This window comes from Schistocerca nitens, chromosome 3, assembly GCF_023898315.1.
Source record: "Schistocerca nitens isolate TAMUIC-IGC-003100 chromosome 3, iqSchNite1.1, whole genome shotgun sequence".
Taxonomy (NCBI): Eukaryota; Metazoa; Arthropoda; class Insecta; order Orthoptera; family Acrididae; genus Schistocerca; species Schistocerca nitens.
The window spans coordinates 945,286,652-945,305,437 of record NC_064616.1 but is presented as its reverse complement, the minus strand read 5'-3'; the positions used below and the strand labels follow the sequence as shown (position 1 = coordinate 945,305,437).

General features: G+C 43.7%; 1 protein-coding gene across 1 annotated transcript in view; it reads right to left on the bottom strand.

Moving 5' to 3' along the window:
- The window catches only part of LOC126249498 (uncharacterized), a 983,368-nt gene that overhangs the window by 276,293 nt on the left and 688,289 nt on the right, over window positions 1-18,786 (bottom strand). Inside the window, exon 6 of the mRNA XM_049951150.1 lies at window positions 16,006-16,258. Within this exon, the coding sequence (XP_049807107.1) occupies window positions 16,006-16,258 (253 nt within the window). The remainder of the gene's footprint in view (window positions 1-16,005; window positions 16,259-18,786) is intronic.

Below are 18,786 nucleotides of genomic sequence, written 5' to 3'. Positions count from 1 at the left end.
TTTCGTCGTATTCATACACTGCAAGGCAGGCTTACCAGATCTTAGGCCTATAATTTCGCATCCTTTCCTTCTTGGTTATTGAAGTTATACACCATAAAATCCAATTGGTCTCTTCAACTTACGGAACAAAGGAGATCAACTACCACAGCGAAAAAAGATGTCAAAAGTGGTAGTGCAGTGCTTAAGATACAGAACTCAGAAATTTCATGGACAGTGGTCCTCTATACCAGACAGAAGTCATAACTTTTGTTTTCCATGGTTTTATAATTTACTCCATGTGGAAGGAAGGTTTCGATTAATGTCCCGTCGACTGCGTGGTCATTATAGGCATAGAGTAAGCAGTGAATTTTTTAGGATGAGACACGAAATCTAACAAGACGTTTTCATAGCGGCATTGGTTTGGGCGATGTTGGGAAATCACAGGAGAACCTGAATTTGGATGTCCGAAAGGACATTTGAACCCTGTAAATACAATGTCCGAAGCAGCGCGCCACCTTACTTACTACGAGTCGTGGTCCGTGTCTAGTGAAGTGACTTCGAAATTAAAGCTCATTCTCCTTTCCTATGGGGTCAGGGATTTTCTCTGCCTCGTGATGACTGGGTGTTGTGTGATGTCTTGGGTTAGTTAGGTTTAAGTAGTTCTAAGTTCTAGGGGACTGATGACCATAGATGTTAAGTCCCATAGTGCTCAGACCCATTTGAACCATTTTCTCCTTTCCTAGTTTCCCAAGACAGAGATATATGTAGTAGTCATAACAATTTGAAGCTACGTATTTTCACTTTAACGCTCTGAAGAAGAACAGAAATGGAAAAGAGGACGCCTTTTCAATCGAAAGTGTGGAAAGTACAAACGCTCCAGGTCCGAATTTTCAAACGACGTTAAAGCTAATGAATATTGTAAAAAGCAACTGCAGGTTTATATGCAATTTGTAGTTGCGATGTGCTCAGTAAAGGCGGCAGGTGTATAAACAAGCATATAACGAATTAGTTGCGCAACATCAAGTTTTTATGTTAATTAATTTGGTTATTAACATGCTTGCATTAGCAAGTTTAAGCTTATTTTTATTCTATTCTTTTAGAAAACTATCGTCGCAGGTGCATAATTCTGTAAAGGATGAAAAGAGGTCATACGCTTCATCAAGCAAAAGATGCTGTGTATCAGGCCACAAAAAAGTAAAACTTTCCCTTTAATTATCGCTTCCCGCATTTCCGTGTGAAGCGGGGAACTGCCATAGCGCGTTCGACGCTTTGCTTTGTTCATTAAGTTCCGTGTGGAAAGTACCTGTTGATGGAATCCTGATGAGCAAACTTGGTGCTAACCTCCTCACTCGGTTCATTCCACAAATACTCTGTCTTTCAAGCAATAATTAGGAGTTCCACGAGAGCTATCAATGAACGGTTTCATGCATATCTCTTCTTTTCACTAACGCTTTAGCGACATTTTAGAAAATGTAGGAGGCATTTGTTCGTCCTTTGATTGCCTCTCTCTGCCACCGAGAAATTGTAGACAAAGTTTTCGAAAATATCTTTGATTGCAATTAAAATTGTGCACACCAGAGATAATTTTTTGTAAATATCTGTAAGATCCGAGAAATGAACTAATCAAGTGCAAATGAAACGCTGAATGTGTATCTTTATGTTGCGAATACGTCGCACCTATGGGAACAAGACAGATCACAATTTTCGATTATATTCACGGTATTAAATATACGGTGACGCGAGATGTAACACTAGTAAAGAAATTAATTCGGTTTCTGCAGTAGTGGGATTGAAATCCTCGTCTGGTCACCCTGATTCGGAATTTTCCGCGGTTTACCCACAACGCTATGGGCGAGTTCCTGGATACTTACTTAAACGCTTCCACAGCCGTTTTACTTCATACCTTGCCCAGTACAGTAAAATTAGCTATCTTCCTGTCATTTATTAGAGTGAGTTTTTGAATGAGAAAAGAGTTAGTTATTGAAAGTCTTTGAAAAAAACTTAAATGCTTAGAATGTAATTCTCTACAAAATGTTAAGCATGGTACAAGCAAGACGAAAGTGAAAAATAACGTAAGCCGTAGAGGATTCTAAATTGAGTATTGTGAGATGAACATTTCAGATAGTACGACATCTTAAATGAGCAATGCGTGTCAAGCGGGCTTTCGCCATCTTGGTTATGTTTCATAGCTAACACCACACTGAGGTGACAAAAGTCACGCGATAGCGATATGCGCTTGTACAGATGGAAGTAGTGTTACGTACACGAGGTACGAAAGGGCAGTGCATTGGCGCTCTGTCATTCCTAATGAGGTGATTCATGTGAAGAGTTTTCCGGCGTGATTGTTGACGCACGATGGCAATTAGCAGACTTTGAATGCGAGATGATAGTTGGAGGAAGACACATGGGACAGTCCATTTCGTAAATATTAGGGAATTCAATATTCCGAGTTCCACACTGTCAAGAGTGCGCCGAGAAATCCTAATTTTAGGCATTATTTCTCACTATGGACAACGCAGTGTCCGATGGCCTTCACTTAACAACTGAGAGCAGCGTCGTTTTCATATAGTTGTGAGTGATAACAGACACGCAACACTGCGTGAAATAACCCCAGAAATCAATGTGGTACGTACGACGAATATATCCGTTAGGCCAGTGTGGCGAAATCTGCCGTGAATGGACTAAGGCAACAAACGATCGATACGAGTGTCTTTGATAACAGCACGCACTTGCAGTGCCTCTTATTGGCTCGTGACCAAATCGGTTGGACCCTAGACGTCTGGGAAACCGTGTCCTGGTCAGATGAGTTCCGATTTCAGTTGGTAAGAAGTGATGGTAGGGTTGGAATGTGTCGCACACCCTAGCAAGCAATGGATCCACGTTTCCAAAAGACGCTGTGCAAGCTGATGGTGATTTCATAATGGTGTGGGCTGTATTTACATGGAATGGACTGGCTCCTCTGGTCCAACTGAACTGATCATTTAATGGAAATAGTTCGGCCACTTGGAGACCATTTGCAGCCATCCATGGACTTTATGTTCTCAAACAACGATGTCATGTCACTGGGCCACAACTGTTCGCGACCGGTTTGAAGAACGTTCTGGACATTTGGCGAATCATTTGCCTACCCAGATCGCCCGACATGAATTCCATCGAACATTTACGGGACATAATCGAGCGGTCAGCTCGTGCGCAAGATCCTGCGCCACCAACACATTCGCAATTATGGACAGCTTTGTAGGCATCGTGACTCAATATTTCTGCAGGGCACTTCCAACGATTTGTTGAGGCCATGCCACATCGAGTTACTGCACTAGGCTAGGAAAAAGGTGGTCCGACAAGATATTAGGAGGTATTCCATAGCTTATGTTACGTCAGCTTGTGACTACACGATACATCCACGTTGGCGAGGCTACTTTCAAACAATACACAACCGTCCGCGATGTCTCCACAGCGGAATTTACTTACCACAGTTCACAGTCAGAGACAGACTGGAACATCACTGTTAAAGAGGCATTTAATGTATGGTTCAACAGGACGTCATATTCGGAAAGCCGAACGAATGTACAGAATAAACTTTCGCAATAGGTGTCATCGTAATCGAGATAAACTTATTGCCGTTGTCAGAAACTGGGTCATTCGAAGCGCAGAGAGTTATCCAATGTTCTCAACAAAGAATTATTGTCTCAGTGGAATTTGAAGAGGTTGTATTGGATAGTGTAAGAAAAGGTTCATCAACTAGCCCGTGACGTGCACACTTGGAAGAATAAAGTGAAGTAGTACTTACAACTCTCTCATAAACGAGTTCAGTTCTGTACAGGGTGACCCAGGACGAAAGCCCAGTATGGACAAATATGACAGGAACGACTAATAGTAGCCAAAAATTCTAGTGATAATGGGCTCTAAAATTCACGCTTTATAAGCTATGAGCACTTCATCTTCGATACTGTGAAACAAATCTTTTCTATTGGAAGATTTTTGTTTTCCATGTTTTGAGAGGTGGCAGTATGAACCAAAACAAGAAAGAACGTTCAGTAAAGAAGGGCTCTAAAATACATACGTTAAAAGCTACGAGCACTTGTTCTGTAGAAGAGATTTGTTTCACTGTAGCAAAGATGAACAAGTGCTCATAGTTCTTAAGCTATGTATTTTAAAGCCATCTACACTATACTTACGATTTCGAATGATCATTCCCGTAATATCCCTGAGTACCGACCATTCCTCTTGGCACAGCATGACATGGATTACCCAACGCGATGTATCAGTACCGCTTTAACTCGCACAGCTATCTGGGCGGGTCAAAATCAATCTGTGTTGTTGACAGACGAGGTTTCTTTTAACCATGAATGTGTTTTCCACTGCAGCAAAAGCCATGGGGGATGAAAATCCATACGTTAGCTTCCTTTCTTTTTCCCTGGGCTTATCCCGTACCTTCTCTGGGTCCTCATGTTATTCTGGATTTGGCAATGTTGTTGCTAGAAGGGGACCTGATGTCCTTCCTGCCGCCACCCCTTCTCTCCCGGGACGGAATTTGAGTACTCTATCTGCCTTTTTTTAGGGTTATCCCGTGTAAAAGTGCGAGAACGTTCTCAAAGTGTTTGCTTATCGTGTAACTGAGGCGGGACGTAATAACAGGCCCGATATTCCCCTAGTCGGACATGGGAAAACGCCTAAAAACCACATCCAGTTTGGCTTGCACATCAGCCGCCGATATTAATCCGGCGGGCCAATTCGATTCGGGAACTCGATCCTCCTCGGTCTGTGCTGACCCCCCCCCCCCCCCCCCCCCCCACCAACCCACCAACAAGTCACTGAAGTCGCGCTTTAACACGTCACGCTCGTCTTAAATCACCAGCAACGATTCGATATCAACTTGCATGCTGTAAGTTTCCAAGATTAACTGTTAGGACCTTTTTTTGTAGCCGCTTTGGGTCGGAGCACCTATTGTTCATGCGTGATGTGCTGCTGAGATATTTCAGCGTCTGTTTTTGGCGAGAATATGCGGTTGCAGATTTCCAATGCACCGACCATTAACATCAAAGAGTACGTGAACTACAAGGTTAGCGAGATCGCCGGGCCTTACTTGTAAGATTTCGTTGCTGTGGAGTTCCCCGAAGGAGTTCCGGTACGACGGTACGAAACTCCAGTAGGACCTGATTGGTAGTTGCCTCTGTAATTTGTATAACACATCGTGGGGAGAGGGTACGGCATTACAAAGCATGCTCTGAGATGAACAGTTACTGCGAGCCTGCGTTGTTAATATGAATTAAAAGTTAATTATGTGAGTAAAGTAAGTATTCATTTCTAGCTGTTAGTTCTTGGTCTCCAAGATCCAGTCCAAAATTCTCTACAAACTGTACATTTTTCACCATAAGGATTTGACACACCGTGTGAACTACTTCATACATACATGTTGATCCAGCTGCCTCTACAAATGTCGTTTTATATAATCCACAATGATATATCTGGACTTCATAAACCACATGCGAGATTTAAATAATTCCTCGATCGCTACACGCAAACTGTTTGCCCTAAAGAAAAAAGTGCTCAGCAGCTTTATGTAGGAAAATTAATGTAGTTAAATTTTGTAGTGGGATACGTTTTCGCCGGCCGAAGTGGCCGTGCGGTTAAAGGCGCTGCAGTCTGGAACCGCAAGACCGCTACGGTCGCAGGTTCGAATCCTGCCTCGGGCATGGATGTTTGTGATGTCCTTAGGTTAGTTAGGTTTAACTAGTTCTAAGTTCTAGGGGACTAATGACCACAGCAGTTGAGTCCCATAGTGCTCAGAGCCATTTGAACCATTTTTTTTGATACGTTTTCTCAAGAGACCGTAGCTTTCGAGCAATTCAAGAAAAGCGCAAAAATGTGACGTTCAAACGCACCCCACTCCCACATTCAGCTCCCACCGATTAGTATTTCTAGTATATGGTTCATGGCACTCCCTCCTACCAATGTACAAAAATCTTTTACTGTACGAATTATTTCCCGCATTTGACGTTTTTTTTAGAGTTCATTGACTGGCCTTATTACGCAGCCGTCTTAATTTATTCCTGACAAATTCTAAAACTGATGTTTGTGTAAATTTTACCTAACAATTTTGTGAATTTTAACAGCGTAAAATAGACAGTTGGATCGTATCCTCGTCAGGTCTGGCTCTAAGCACTATGGGTCTTAACATCTGAGATCATCAGTCCCCTAGAACTTAGAACTACTTAAACCTAACTAACCTAAGGACATTACACGCATCCATGCCCGAGGCAGGATTCGAACCTGTGACCGTAGCGGTCGCGCGGTTCCAGACTTAAGCGCCTAGAACCGCTCGTCCACATCGGCCGGCCCCTCGTCAGGTCTTCTGACTACGAAACTATTGTGCTTCTAATGGTTAAGTTTGGACAGAATTGTCAACGTAATTAGTTTTAGCGTAACGTTTACAAAAGTCGTTTTTCTTTCGTTACTCTCACGAGGACTTCTAAATTAATTATGATGACGAAAAGGTCGATTATGCTGCTGGCGTAATGCCCCAATCCATAGAGACGAAGAAAGTTCGAATATCAGGAATAGTTCGTGTAGTCTAAAATTTTTGTACAGTGGCAGGAGGTAATGCCACGAAGAACATACTAGAAATTCTGACTGGTGTGGTATGAGTGTGGGTATGGAGGTGAGTTTTCTCCAGTGAAAACCTATCCCAGTACTGAAATTTAACTACATTAAATTTACTACAAAAAGGCCCTGTTAATTTTTTCTGTAGGACTAATATTTTGCGCATAGTCAGCGAGAGAATATGAAAATCTCGCGCAGTGTTTTTGAAGGCCAGATATAATATTGCAGGTTGCATAAAACGACATCGGCAGTGGCAGCAGAATCAGCCGGAACGTGTAACCTGCCATCCTCCAAAGTGTTTCACGCTGTGTACGTATAAAAACCCTCTCTTTCTCTGTCTGTGTATAACGTACCAACTGTGCATTAGATTTTGCTTCGCTGTTATAGTAATTCCTCCAAAAGATGACTCATCATCACTACACCAAAAAAATCACCGTAAAGTACACGTTTCCACTTACTGCTAGCCCTACTAATATGTTTAACTGTCATTTTTGAAAGGATAATAATGTCGTATGTGTCCACTAACAGATGAAATGGCCTGTAAGTTCCAAACGACTTAATCCTTTGTCCAGTTACAGTACGAAAATAACAGACAACATACCGCATTCTTTGCTGCCCTATGGATTCGAACCAGCTCCCTGTGTGGTTGTCTGAATAAAGACTCAGCAAGTGCCTACTAAATATAGTACGTTTTTGGAGTTTTTTCATTTGCACCTCCTATGACACTCACTTACTGGAAAGAATTTTAAACGGCAATTATTTTTATCTTACTTCGTTATAGTTTAGTATCTTTCTCTCCGTACGCTCTTTGTGGATATTTCTTTAAAGTGTCTCGTTTATTCTTTGCGTGATTTTGTTTGATTAACCGACAATTACTGGTAAATGGAGTTTGGAGAAAATGGAGAAGAGCTAGTGGCTATTTGCGAATTTGAGTAGGTCGCTGAGGCTGAGCAGGCGAGGATTAAAATGGTTCGTACATTTACTGTAACATTGTGACAGAGTTCTGCACTATATGCAATTGTTTCTCATTTTGTAAAGAAGCTGCGAAAGCGGGGTTAAATAATACAGTAAGTTTTCATTCAGAGTTTTTAGTAATACATCATAGGTCTTGTTTCTTCCTACCAACCACTATATGAGTATATGCACCTCTTTACCCAACTTCCCTCACCTCCAAGTCAGTTAACTAGAGCAATGTAACTACATTATTGGACATAAAAATTGCAAAACTAAGAAATATAGCAAATAATGAAATTTTACTTATTGTGCGTATGCAGTATAATTGGAAGAACACATTTGAAGATGATTTGGGGTATACTAGGTGCGAAATTCTGTGCATAGAGGTGCCCCTTCGGTATGCCATTCCATGCTGCTTGAGCTCAGTGCCATAGTTCATCAATAGTAGTGTTTGTCGAGCTGCTGCATGCCGGAGTGGCGGTAACCTATGACCAGATGTTTCCAGTGGCTGAGAGATCTGGAGGACGTGCTTGTCAGGACAACAGTCGATCATCGTCTGTATCGAGGACTGTGTGAACAGGGCGGACAATATGTGGTCCTGTGTTATCTTGTTGAAAGATGTTACGGAGACGTCGAAGACAGGGCACAGCCACAGAAATGTAAAAGCTGTGAAAATTACCAGTCATGAGAAACCGAGGTGATATTTTGTTGTGAATCCACCGGACCCCTTACCATGGGGTGCTAGGCCCATATAGGGTGATTCAGGAGGAAACTTGGGTGCTTTGAGGGATGATATTATTGGTGATTCTGAACAAAGAACTTCGTATGGACATACACCCTATTCCGAATGGTTTCCGAGGTAGAACACCTTTAATGTACGTTTTGTACGTTCTTCTTGAATAACAAGAAGACAATGGCCTCTAGCGAAAACGTGTCACAGTACAAAATTAAACACGTTAGATTTCCTATAAAAATATCGTATTCATTTTTTTTCTCTGGGGTTAATAATTTGCGCGAAGAGAGAGAGAGACAATTTACAAAGGTTCAAATGGCTCTAAGCACTATGGGACTTAACATCGGAAGTCATCAGACCCCTAGACTTAGAACTACTTAAACCTAACTAACCTGCCCGAGGCAGGATTCGAACCTGCGACCGTAGCAGCAGCGAGATCCAAGGCTGAAGCGCCTAGAACCGCTCGGTCCCAGCGGACGGCCAATTAAAAATCTCGCACGACGCGAATGCACTGTAGCTTAGGTAGATTTTGTACGCTAATCTGAGGTAGTTTCCCGACTTGATACCCCGTAAGTATCCTATATCAAACTGTTCGTCTCCAATCCCTCTACAATGCTTTCGTACATTGTAAACCATGACACTATACTGCATAATACAAAAAACAAATAACAAAGTACATTAAACGTGTTTCATCTCGGAATCATTCAGAACAGGGCATTTGTCCATATGAAGTTTTTTGTTCAGAAGCACCAATACTATCACTGTTCAGAGCATACCGAGCGGGGTGGCGCAGTGGTTAGCACACTGGACTCACATTCGGGAGGACGACAGCTCAAACACGCGTCCGGCCATCCCGTTTCAAGTTTTCCGTGATGTCCCTAAATATCTTAAGGCAAATGCCGGGACGGTTCCTTCGAAAGGTCACGGTCGCTTTCCTTCTCCATCCTTCCCTAATCCGAGCTTGTGCTCCGTCTCTAATGACCTCGATATCGATGGGACGTTGAACACTAATCTCCTCCTTCTCCTCTTGCTCAATGCATGTATCTCTCCTCCAGACTCACCCTGTATAACGACGACGAATGCAGTCCGGTAAATTTCGTTCTGCTCGGAGCCTCTACATGCGGATACGTCCAACGTGCTGCTATACATAGAGTCAGGACTGGTCTGCAAAGACGATATGGTGACGCTGCTATGTCCAGTGCATCCATTGGGCGCACCGCTGTCTTCGTGCCTCTCACTTCCGGCGCGTCGAGAGAAGCAGCAAAAATGGTCGCCTTTTGACAGTAGTGGTGCTCAACATGTGAGACTAGTCATACAACGAAGAAGCTCTTTTCCTAGCTAGAGGCGCTGATCTTGCACGGCCGAGTGAGCCATGTATCTGTCCTCTGGTGTGCGATCCTGACGTTGGGTACCCCCACCTGAACCATTAGATTCTACACTCAGAATCCCGAACAACTCGATCAGCAGTATCGCGGAACGATGAGCCACATTCTCGGCAGGGCACGATCCGGTCGTTGTGCAACACGTGCTGCTGGCAAGTCTCCTTCATACAAATGATGTAACACGATCTTCTCTCAGACGACCAATGGTCCAATGCGAGTTTTGTGACGGAAATACGCTGTGTAATAGCTCCTTACACAGTGAATGTAGACGGTGTTACGGTTGCTTATATTGTGAGGATATGCTGAAATACTATTGGTTTTAATGTCGAAGTGTGTAGCACAGTTCATGGCAATTCAACAGTTGTTGCATACCGTCTTCGTCGTGTTGCAGTTTTAATGTCCAGTAGAGAGCGTGATGGACTGCTTTCCTCAGCATTACATCAATGGGCGCTTGAAAATGCCGGTCGCACTGTGCTGGCACTGGCCTACACAAGGCAATGGGATTACCTGTAGCAAAATTATGGGCGCGAAAATTTCACCTATTCCAGGAAAATCCAAATCTGCGGTCTTAATTAAAAGTAAGAGCAAAATGTTGACGTGCTGACCAACGTTACAGATATCTACGCTGATCAGCCAAAACATTATCACTGCCCACTGCGATGTTGGATACCACTTGATGGCGTTGCGGCCACGTGACGCGGTAACAAAAGTATGTAAGCGGAGTAGACACGGACGGGGGCTTACCCTACCGAAGATATGGGCAGCAAATGAGGAAATCCGTTGAGATAAGCGACTTTGACAAAGGGCAGATTATTGTCACGCAGAGCCCGTGAACGAGTATCCCGAAAACGGCGAAGCTGGTCGAATGTTGACGCGCTACTACCGTGAGCATCTACGGAAAGAAGTAGAAGGACAGTGAAGCTACCACTAGGCACTAAATGGTAGGACGTCCACACTCATCACGGAACGTGGGGTTCGGAGGCTTGTCGGCCCTGTAAAGTAGGATAGATGGAGATCCGCTGCAGATACCCCTATGTGATCACATGCTGACCCAACGACATCGTCAATTACGACTGCACTGGGTACAGAACCATCGGGATTCGGCCGTCAACCAATGGAAACGTATCGGCTCTTCGTGTGAATCACATTTGTTACTACACTCGGTCGATGGTCGTCTTCACAAACGCCGTCATCGAGGTGAACGACGGCTCGAAACGTGCAGCACGCCATGGACGCAGTCTGTGGGAACAGTATTAAGCTATGGCAGACATTCGCCTGCACTTGCATGGGTCACACTGACAGGTGCGAACCACCTGCATGCTTCATGTCTTCCCCGACGGCGATGTCATCTTCCAGCAGGATAATTGTCCGTGTCTCGGAGCCGGAACCGTGCTACAGTGGTTTGAGGAGTATTATAGTGAGATCACGCTGATGTCTCGGGGACGAAATTTGCCTGATGTAAATCCTGTGGAACCCATCTTGGTCGCTATCGGCCGCCATCACCGCGGACACAAATCAGCGGCCCGTTTTTTACGCAGTTACATGCACGGTGCGTAAACATCTAATGCCACATGCCTCCACAAACCTGCGAACAAACTTTCGAACCTACCAGCAAACTGTCGGATCCCTGATAAGCAGAGTCAGTGATGTATTTTGTTCCAAAGACGGTGAACAAGCTTCTAATCAGGTGGTAGTAATGTTTTGGCTCATCAGTGTGCCGTGTACGTCATATCGAAGTTTCTTCGTGATTTTTGTTGGGCATAGGCTGTTAACATTCATTCGAGTTGGGTTGATAAAACTGAAAAACAAAGAAATCCAGTTTTCAGTTTCATATACGAGTACGATCAAAAACATGTTGAATTAATTTTTTTTTAGCAAGAAATATTGATCCTACAAGCATGTGATATAATTTGTCCGATAGCCTGGAGAAAAGCAGCGTCAATTTGGAACACGTTCTGACTTGTCAGTCAAAGTCCAGACACGCTAGAGTGAGGTTGTGCTCGCGGTGTCAGTCGCACGTCATGGATTTCGAACAACGCGTGAACATTAAGTTCTGTTTCAATTTGCAAAGAAGTGTCAAAAAACCATGAAATGTAGAAAGTGGTGTATGGCGATAATACGGTAACTCTGAAAACTTTACAAGTTTCATGAGCGATTTAAAAGCGGAAATGAGTCTGTAGAAGACGAGCAAAGTTCGAGACGTTCATTAACTTCAAAAACAGAAGAAAACGTGCAAGAAGTGGCAAAAATTGTTCACTGAAACAGGCGAGAGCTTACCGAAGAACTTAGTATCTAGTACGTGCCCGTAACCGATAATTTGCAAGTGAGACGAGTGACTGGAGAATTTGTTTCCAGACTTTTTAGTGATGAACAGAAGGAAAATCGTTGTCAGGTTGTACGGAGCTGAAGCATCGTTTTCATTCAGATCCTGACTTCCTGTCCAAAATTGTAACTGGAGATGAAATTTGAGCCTATGGGTATGATCTTTAGGCGAAAATTCACAGTTACCAATGGAAAACTAGCGAATTTCGAATTTCCTCGCCCTAAAAACGGACGACAGTCAAAATCTAATGTCAAAGTTATGTTCACTTTTTTTCTCGATATTGGTAGCATAGTGCGATTTTAGTTTATTCAAAGGGATAAAACTGTAAAACGGGCTTTTAAAAGGGGGTAATGCTACGTTTGCGAAACGGTGCACGAAGAAAGAGATCAGAAAAATGGTCCAATGGTTTCCTTCTTCATCACAACACGGAGCGCCACAACTCGCTTCTGATTTGCGGGTTTTGGGCCGGAAAAAGTGTTCCTGTCGAAATCCGCCTTAGTCACCAGATTTTGCATCCATGCTACTTCTGGTTCTTCCCAAAAATTAATACCGTGCTTAAGGTAAAACGTTTTGACACTATTCCTGACATTGAGCAAACTACGACAGAATAGTTTAACGCGCTTCCAAAGGAAGTCTTCCAGCAATGCTTCCAGTCAAGGATTCAACGTTGGGATACGTGCATTCCTAACCAAGGGCAGCACTTTGAAGAAGATAAATCGAATGACTTGTAGGCTTATTACTTTGTTTCTAATAAAATTTTTCACCATGTTTTTGTATCACATCTGGTACATGACGAACACAATGCTATACGAAACATTCGTAATGGACGAAGGGGAAGAAAGAATTCAGTAGTTTTGAAGATACAAGGCTACAAGTTTTAAATAGCTTCCCGGATGCGAAAATTTAATACGTTTCTAAATATTAGCTCTGGTCATAATTTTGAAAATAAGAACAGATTTTTGACGTCCTTGGAGACACTAGATATGTATATGGTTCCTAAATTTCAGATTTTGTACACGATTTTTAGATGATAGAGACTTTAAAGTGGTTTTATATCACCGCGAGCAGCGGAATTCTGAGAAGGCTGCCTGCAGACGTTACTTGTTGCGACAACGTCGCAACTTTTGACCTCGAAAGCAGAAGCTACCTATTAGACTATAGAGGCTAATGAAATACTCTTACGAGAGGCCTTCAATAAGTAACGCTACACATTACCTTTCTCTCCCAAATTCGGTTGAAAAAAATATGGAATTACACTACTGTCTATTAAAATTGAAACACCACGAAGATGACGTGCTAAAGTCGCGAAATTTAACCGACAGGAAAAAGATGCCGTGATATGCAAATGATTAGCTTTTCAGAGCACTCACCAAAGGTTGGCGCCGGTGGTGACACCTACAACGTGCTAACATGAGGAAAGTTTCCAACCGATTTCTCATACACAAACAGCAGTTGACCGGCGTTGCCTGGTGAAACGTTGTTGTGATGCCTCGTATAAGGAGGAGAAATGCGTACCATCACGTTTCCGCCTTTGATAAAAGTCTGATTGTAGCCTATCGCGACTGCGGTTTATCGTATCGCGACATTGCTGCTCGCGTTGGTCGAGATCCAATGACTGTTAGCAGAATATGGAATCGGTGGGTTGCGAAGGGTAATACGAAACGCCGTGCTGGATTCCAAAGGCCTCGTATCAGTAGCAATCGAGATGACAGGCATCTTATCCGCATGGCTGTAACGGATCGTGCAGCTACGTCTCGATCCCTGAGTCAACATATTTGCAAGACAAAAACCATCTGCACGAACAGTTCGATGACGTTTCGAGCAGCATGGACTATCAGCTCGGAGACCATGGCTGCGGTTACCCTTGACGCTGCATCACAGACAGGAGCACCTGCGATGGTGTACTCAACGACGAAACTGGGTGCACGAATGGCAAAACGTTATTTTTTCGGATGAATCCAGGTTCTGTTTACAGCATCATGATGGTCGCATCCGTGTTTGGCGTCATCGCAGTGAACGCACGTATTCGTCATCGCAGTACTGGCGTATCACCCGGCGTGACGGTATGGGATGCCATTGGTTACGCGTCTCGGTCACCTCTTGTTCGCATTGACGGCACTTTGAACAGTGGACTTTACATTTCAGATGTGTTACGACCCGTGGCTCTACCCGTTATTCGATCCCTGCGAAACCCTACATTTCAGCAAGATAATGCAAGACCGCATGTTGCAGGTCCTGTACGGGCCTTTCTGGATACAGAAAATATTCCACTGCTGCCCTGGCGAGCACATTCTCCAGATCTCTCACCAATTGAAAACGTCTGGTGAATGGTGGCCGAGCAACTGGCTCGTCACAATACGCCAGTCACTACTTTTGATGAACGGTGGTATCGTAAGCTGCATGGGCAGCTGTACGTGTACACGCCATCCAAGCTCTGTTTGACACAATGCCCAGGCGTATTAAGGCCGTTATTACGGCCAGAGGTGGTTGTTCTGGGTAATGATTTCTCAGTATTTATGCACTCAAATTGCGTGAAAATGTAATGACATATCAGTTCTAGTATAATATAATTGTCCAATGAGTACCAGTTTATCATCTGCATTTCTTCTTGGTATAGCAATTTTAATGGCCAGTAGTGTAGTTGTGGGACATGGTGGAATCTTCCCGCTTCAGCGCCTATAGTTTCATGATGTTCCGAATGATGACGGCACTATACGTAGCCTTCAAAATAGCGTCACTAAAGGAGGTGCGTTCCATGGAGAAAGCTGTGAGAGCATCGCAGATATTCATAGGTGCTTGCAGTATGTCTACGAAGACCTGGCAGTGAACAAAAGCACGGTGAGTCGTTGGCCGAGGCGTCTGTCATCATCGCAATGTCGCCCGAACCCGTTCAGGTGTGCTACCCTCAGGAAATTTAAGAAAAGACTTCAGTTTGATCGTCGCCACAGAAATGTAAACGAAGTTCTTTTTCTCCATGAAGACGTCGCACATGTATGCGCACCCGAGAGAAGCTCAAAAAACTTTATAGGAATCTTCTTCGTCATCCACCCTAATGGCCACATCTTTTTGGCTCAATGATGAATGCACTCCGCGGGATGCTGTATTTGGATGATGGGGACGTTATTGATGCAGCAAGAAAGTAAGATCCTTTATCATTTAGCTACAATATAGCAGGTCAGCAACTGGAAGCAGTTAATTCCATAAATTATCTGGGAGTAGGCATTAGGAGTGATTTAAAATGGAATGATCATATAAAGTTGATCGTCGGTAAAGCAGATGCCAGACTGAGATTAATCGGAAGAATCCTAAGGAAATGCAATCCGAAAACAAAGGAAGTAGGCTACAGTACACTTGTTCGCCGACTGCTTGAATACTGCTCACCAGTGTGGGATCCGTACCAGTTAGGGTTGATAGAAGAGATAGAGAAGATCCGACGGAGAGCAGCGCGCTTAGTAATCGCGAAAGCGTTACGGAGATGGTAGATAAACTCCAGTGGAAGACTCTGCAGGAGAGACGCTCAGTTGCTCGGTACGGGTTTTTGTTGAAGTTTCGAGAACATACCTTCACCGAGGAGTCAAGCAGTATATTGCTCCCTCCTATGTATATCTCGCGAAGAGACCATGAGGATAAAATCAGAGAGATTAGAGCCCACACAGAGGCATACCGACAATCTTTCTTTCCACGAACAATAAGAGACTGGAATTGAAGGGATAACCGATAGAGGTACTCAAGGTACCCTCCGCCACACACCGTCACGTGGCTTGCGGAGTATGGATGTAGATGTAGATGTAGACGATGGCTCCGATGTCGTCCAGTGATACCGTGCGGGTGTGTAGGCCCTCCCTGTCTCTCATCGGAGATTATGCCGAAAAACAGGAATTTGTAGCCAAAAGAATGGGGAATAATATAGTATATTGGAATCTCGAAAGAAACCAACCAGTTTACCGTAAGAGAAGTGTTGCATTGGTTATTGAACGACGATCGTGATAGTTAATAGGGGTGTACCCCCAGATTGGGAAGCAGCGCCGACTTACTTGCAGAGGCAGAAGGCTATCTCGAGCGTGAAGGGCAGCAGGTCCTTCTGTCGGTAGAAGTCCTGCAGCTTGTCCATGCAGCTGTGGCGGTGGCAGCGGCCGGGCGCGGGGTCGCAGGCGGCGAGCACGGGCTGCAGCTTGGCGCGGCACGAGGCGTTGCGCTGGCAGGCGTCCAGCGCCAGGTGGCACGTGCTCTGCAGGCTCAGGTTGCGCGTCTCCGCCGACGCGGACGCCGGCGCCGCCGCGTCGGAGCCTGCGGCCGCACCACCACCACCTGCTCACACTGCTAGTCCACAGGTACTTCCGAGCAGCAGCTGATACACTCAGAGGCCCATCGTCTCGTGCAGAGGTACAAAATCTCCATGCTCTCAGCTCAAACTTCTCACATTTGTAGTCGTAATAATGTGTAAGAAACCAAAGAACTCAAAAGATGAAATATGAAACGAAAAACTACATTTCTTAAGTTCATTACATCTAAAATAAAAATCTCGAAATTTAAAATCTGCTAGCTTAAACTCTAAAATGTGCACAATATGTTCACATACTTTACTCGACAGTCCTTTCACTATGAGAATATACCAACTGTCCCAGAAGTCTTTCCCTGACTACAAACATTCGTAAGGCGTAAACTGTGATTCGCGGTCAAAATATTTTTTATCTCGAATTGCGTGTGACATACATACTTTCTGTTACTTTCCAGAATGAGATTTTCACTCTGCGGCGGAGTGTGTGCTGATATGAAACTTCCTGGCAGATTAAAACTGTGTGCCGGGCCGAGACTCGAACTCGGGACCTTTGCCTTTCGCGGGCAAGTGCTCGCCCGCAAGTGCTTGCCCGCGAAAGGCGAAGGTCCCGAGTTTGAGTCTCGGCCCGGCACGCAGTTTTAATCTGCCAGGAAGATTCATTTCTGTTACTTTGTTCGTTGCAGGGTCCAGTGACGTAACAACGGCGGAATCGGACACCATTTGCAAAGAGTATGTACTCAAACCAGGAGAAAGCCCAAAGTGTCTCGTACGCACGGGAAAGAAGTTGTTTATGCAGGGTGCACTGATGTCTTCGGAATCTTCAACTCAGGTGACGATCTGCGTACTTACTTCTTGGGACTTCTCACGAAGGCGTCTCTCACTGTCTGAAATGTCTGCACCAGGTCGAGCCCTGCCTGTAGGGAGATCACAGTCGCTCCCTGTTTACTTAAACTTCTCATACCACATGTTGATGCTTTTACAATCTGGTGGTTATATGTGGTATGCCATCTGGAATTTTCTCTGGACTGTTTTTCGTGGCTATGTCTCGTGATACCAGACAAAACGTTAGGCTTTCTTCTGGTCTGAGTACATGTTGCTTGCAAATGGTGTCGGATTCCGCCGTTATTACGTCACTGAGCCTGTAACAAACAAAGTAACAGCATGTATGTACACAAAGGCTTGAATATGTCAATATAAAAAGTATTTGTCTGTGTCATATTTTATGCCTTATGAATGTTTGTAATCAGGGAAAGACTCCTGGGACACCCAGCATTATATAGTACTATTTGTACTGCCACAGAAGCATCAAGAAAGAACACCGAAAACATCAAAAAACAGCATACTGATTAAGTGCAGTTAAAAAATGTCGGGTATCGCAGCATATTGAGATGTCGTACTCCCAAACTAATTCGTTATTTTTGTTGAATTAATTTATGAAACCTTTTTTCTTCTTTAACACTTCAATATTTCTTTCCTTGACTTACAGTTTACTTTAACTTGCAAGTATTTACAGCGTAGTATGATTGATAAAATATGTTGCAGAAACTATACAGTCGTACATAATCTACTAAAAATGTCATGTCGAACTAAAAATTATTTTCCTGATCCGTTACATTCTCGGTGGGCCGGTCTGTACACGCATTTTTGTCTAACTAACCGTATGCAGCCACCACCGGTGTTTAACAGCAACCGTTGAGTCGTTACTCACTTTCGTTTATAGCTGCACCTTGGAACATCGCAATTCTCATTAAACTTGAAATGATGACTTGCAAGTAATTAATATGAAAATTGACTATCAACAGTCCATATAATATTATATTAGTAGCAGAAGTTTTTTAAAGTTTATTTAATACAACGGCGTTTAACAATACATATACAGAACAGTATTTGTAGTGAAAGTTTTTTAAGATTAAAAAAATTCATTTATGATTTTTATTATACAAATACTGTAATTATTTTATACAGGAATGCACCAGAGGGCGTATTTAAGATGTAAAACCGATCACGGGTCTTTCAATGGACTATAATAAACAGCAAATGCCGTCATACGGACTTTCATTCATCGAATTCTAATTTGCTGATAACTCTTGGGTACTATTAGGGTATGAAAATTGCATCTATTACGTAAAAGTTAAATATAGGTTTGCATGAGACACTTCTCGTACCACTCACTAGTGAATAATTTTCTGCATAAAATGCTGGTTAGCAGCAAAGCAAAGTGAACAGCCTATACCGCAGAGATATACACTCGAAACGGAGGCAGAGTATTCTGCCACCCTCGTCCATAGTGATCGCTTCAACTGTATAGAAACAGCCAAGTAAAAACCTCTTCTCGGAAGGAAAATGTTACCTTGGAAGAGGACTGAAAATCTCACTGGGAATCTGATGCTGCCAAAGCAGTTTGGCATCCGTCTCGGGATGTTTAGGAAGAGGGCCAGTTTGTCTCGCGAGGTTATCGGAGTAACGCCCCCTGGCGAGCTCCCCATTCTTCGGCCTTCGGCGGCCCTCTCGCTCTGTAGCCAAGCATACAGCTAGC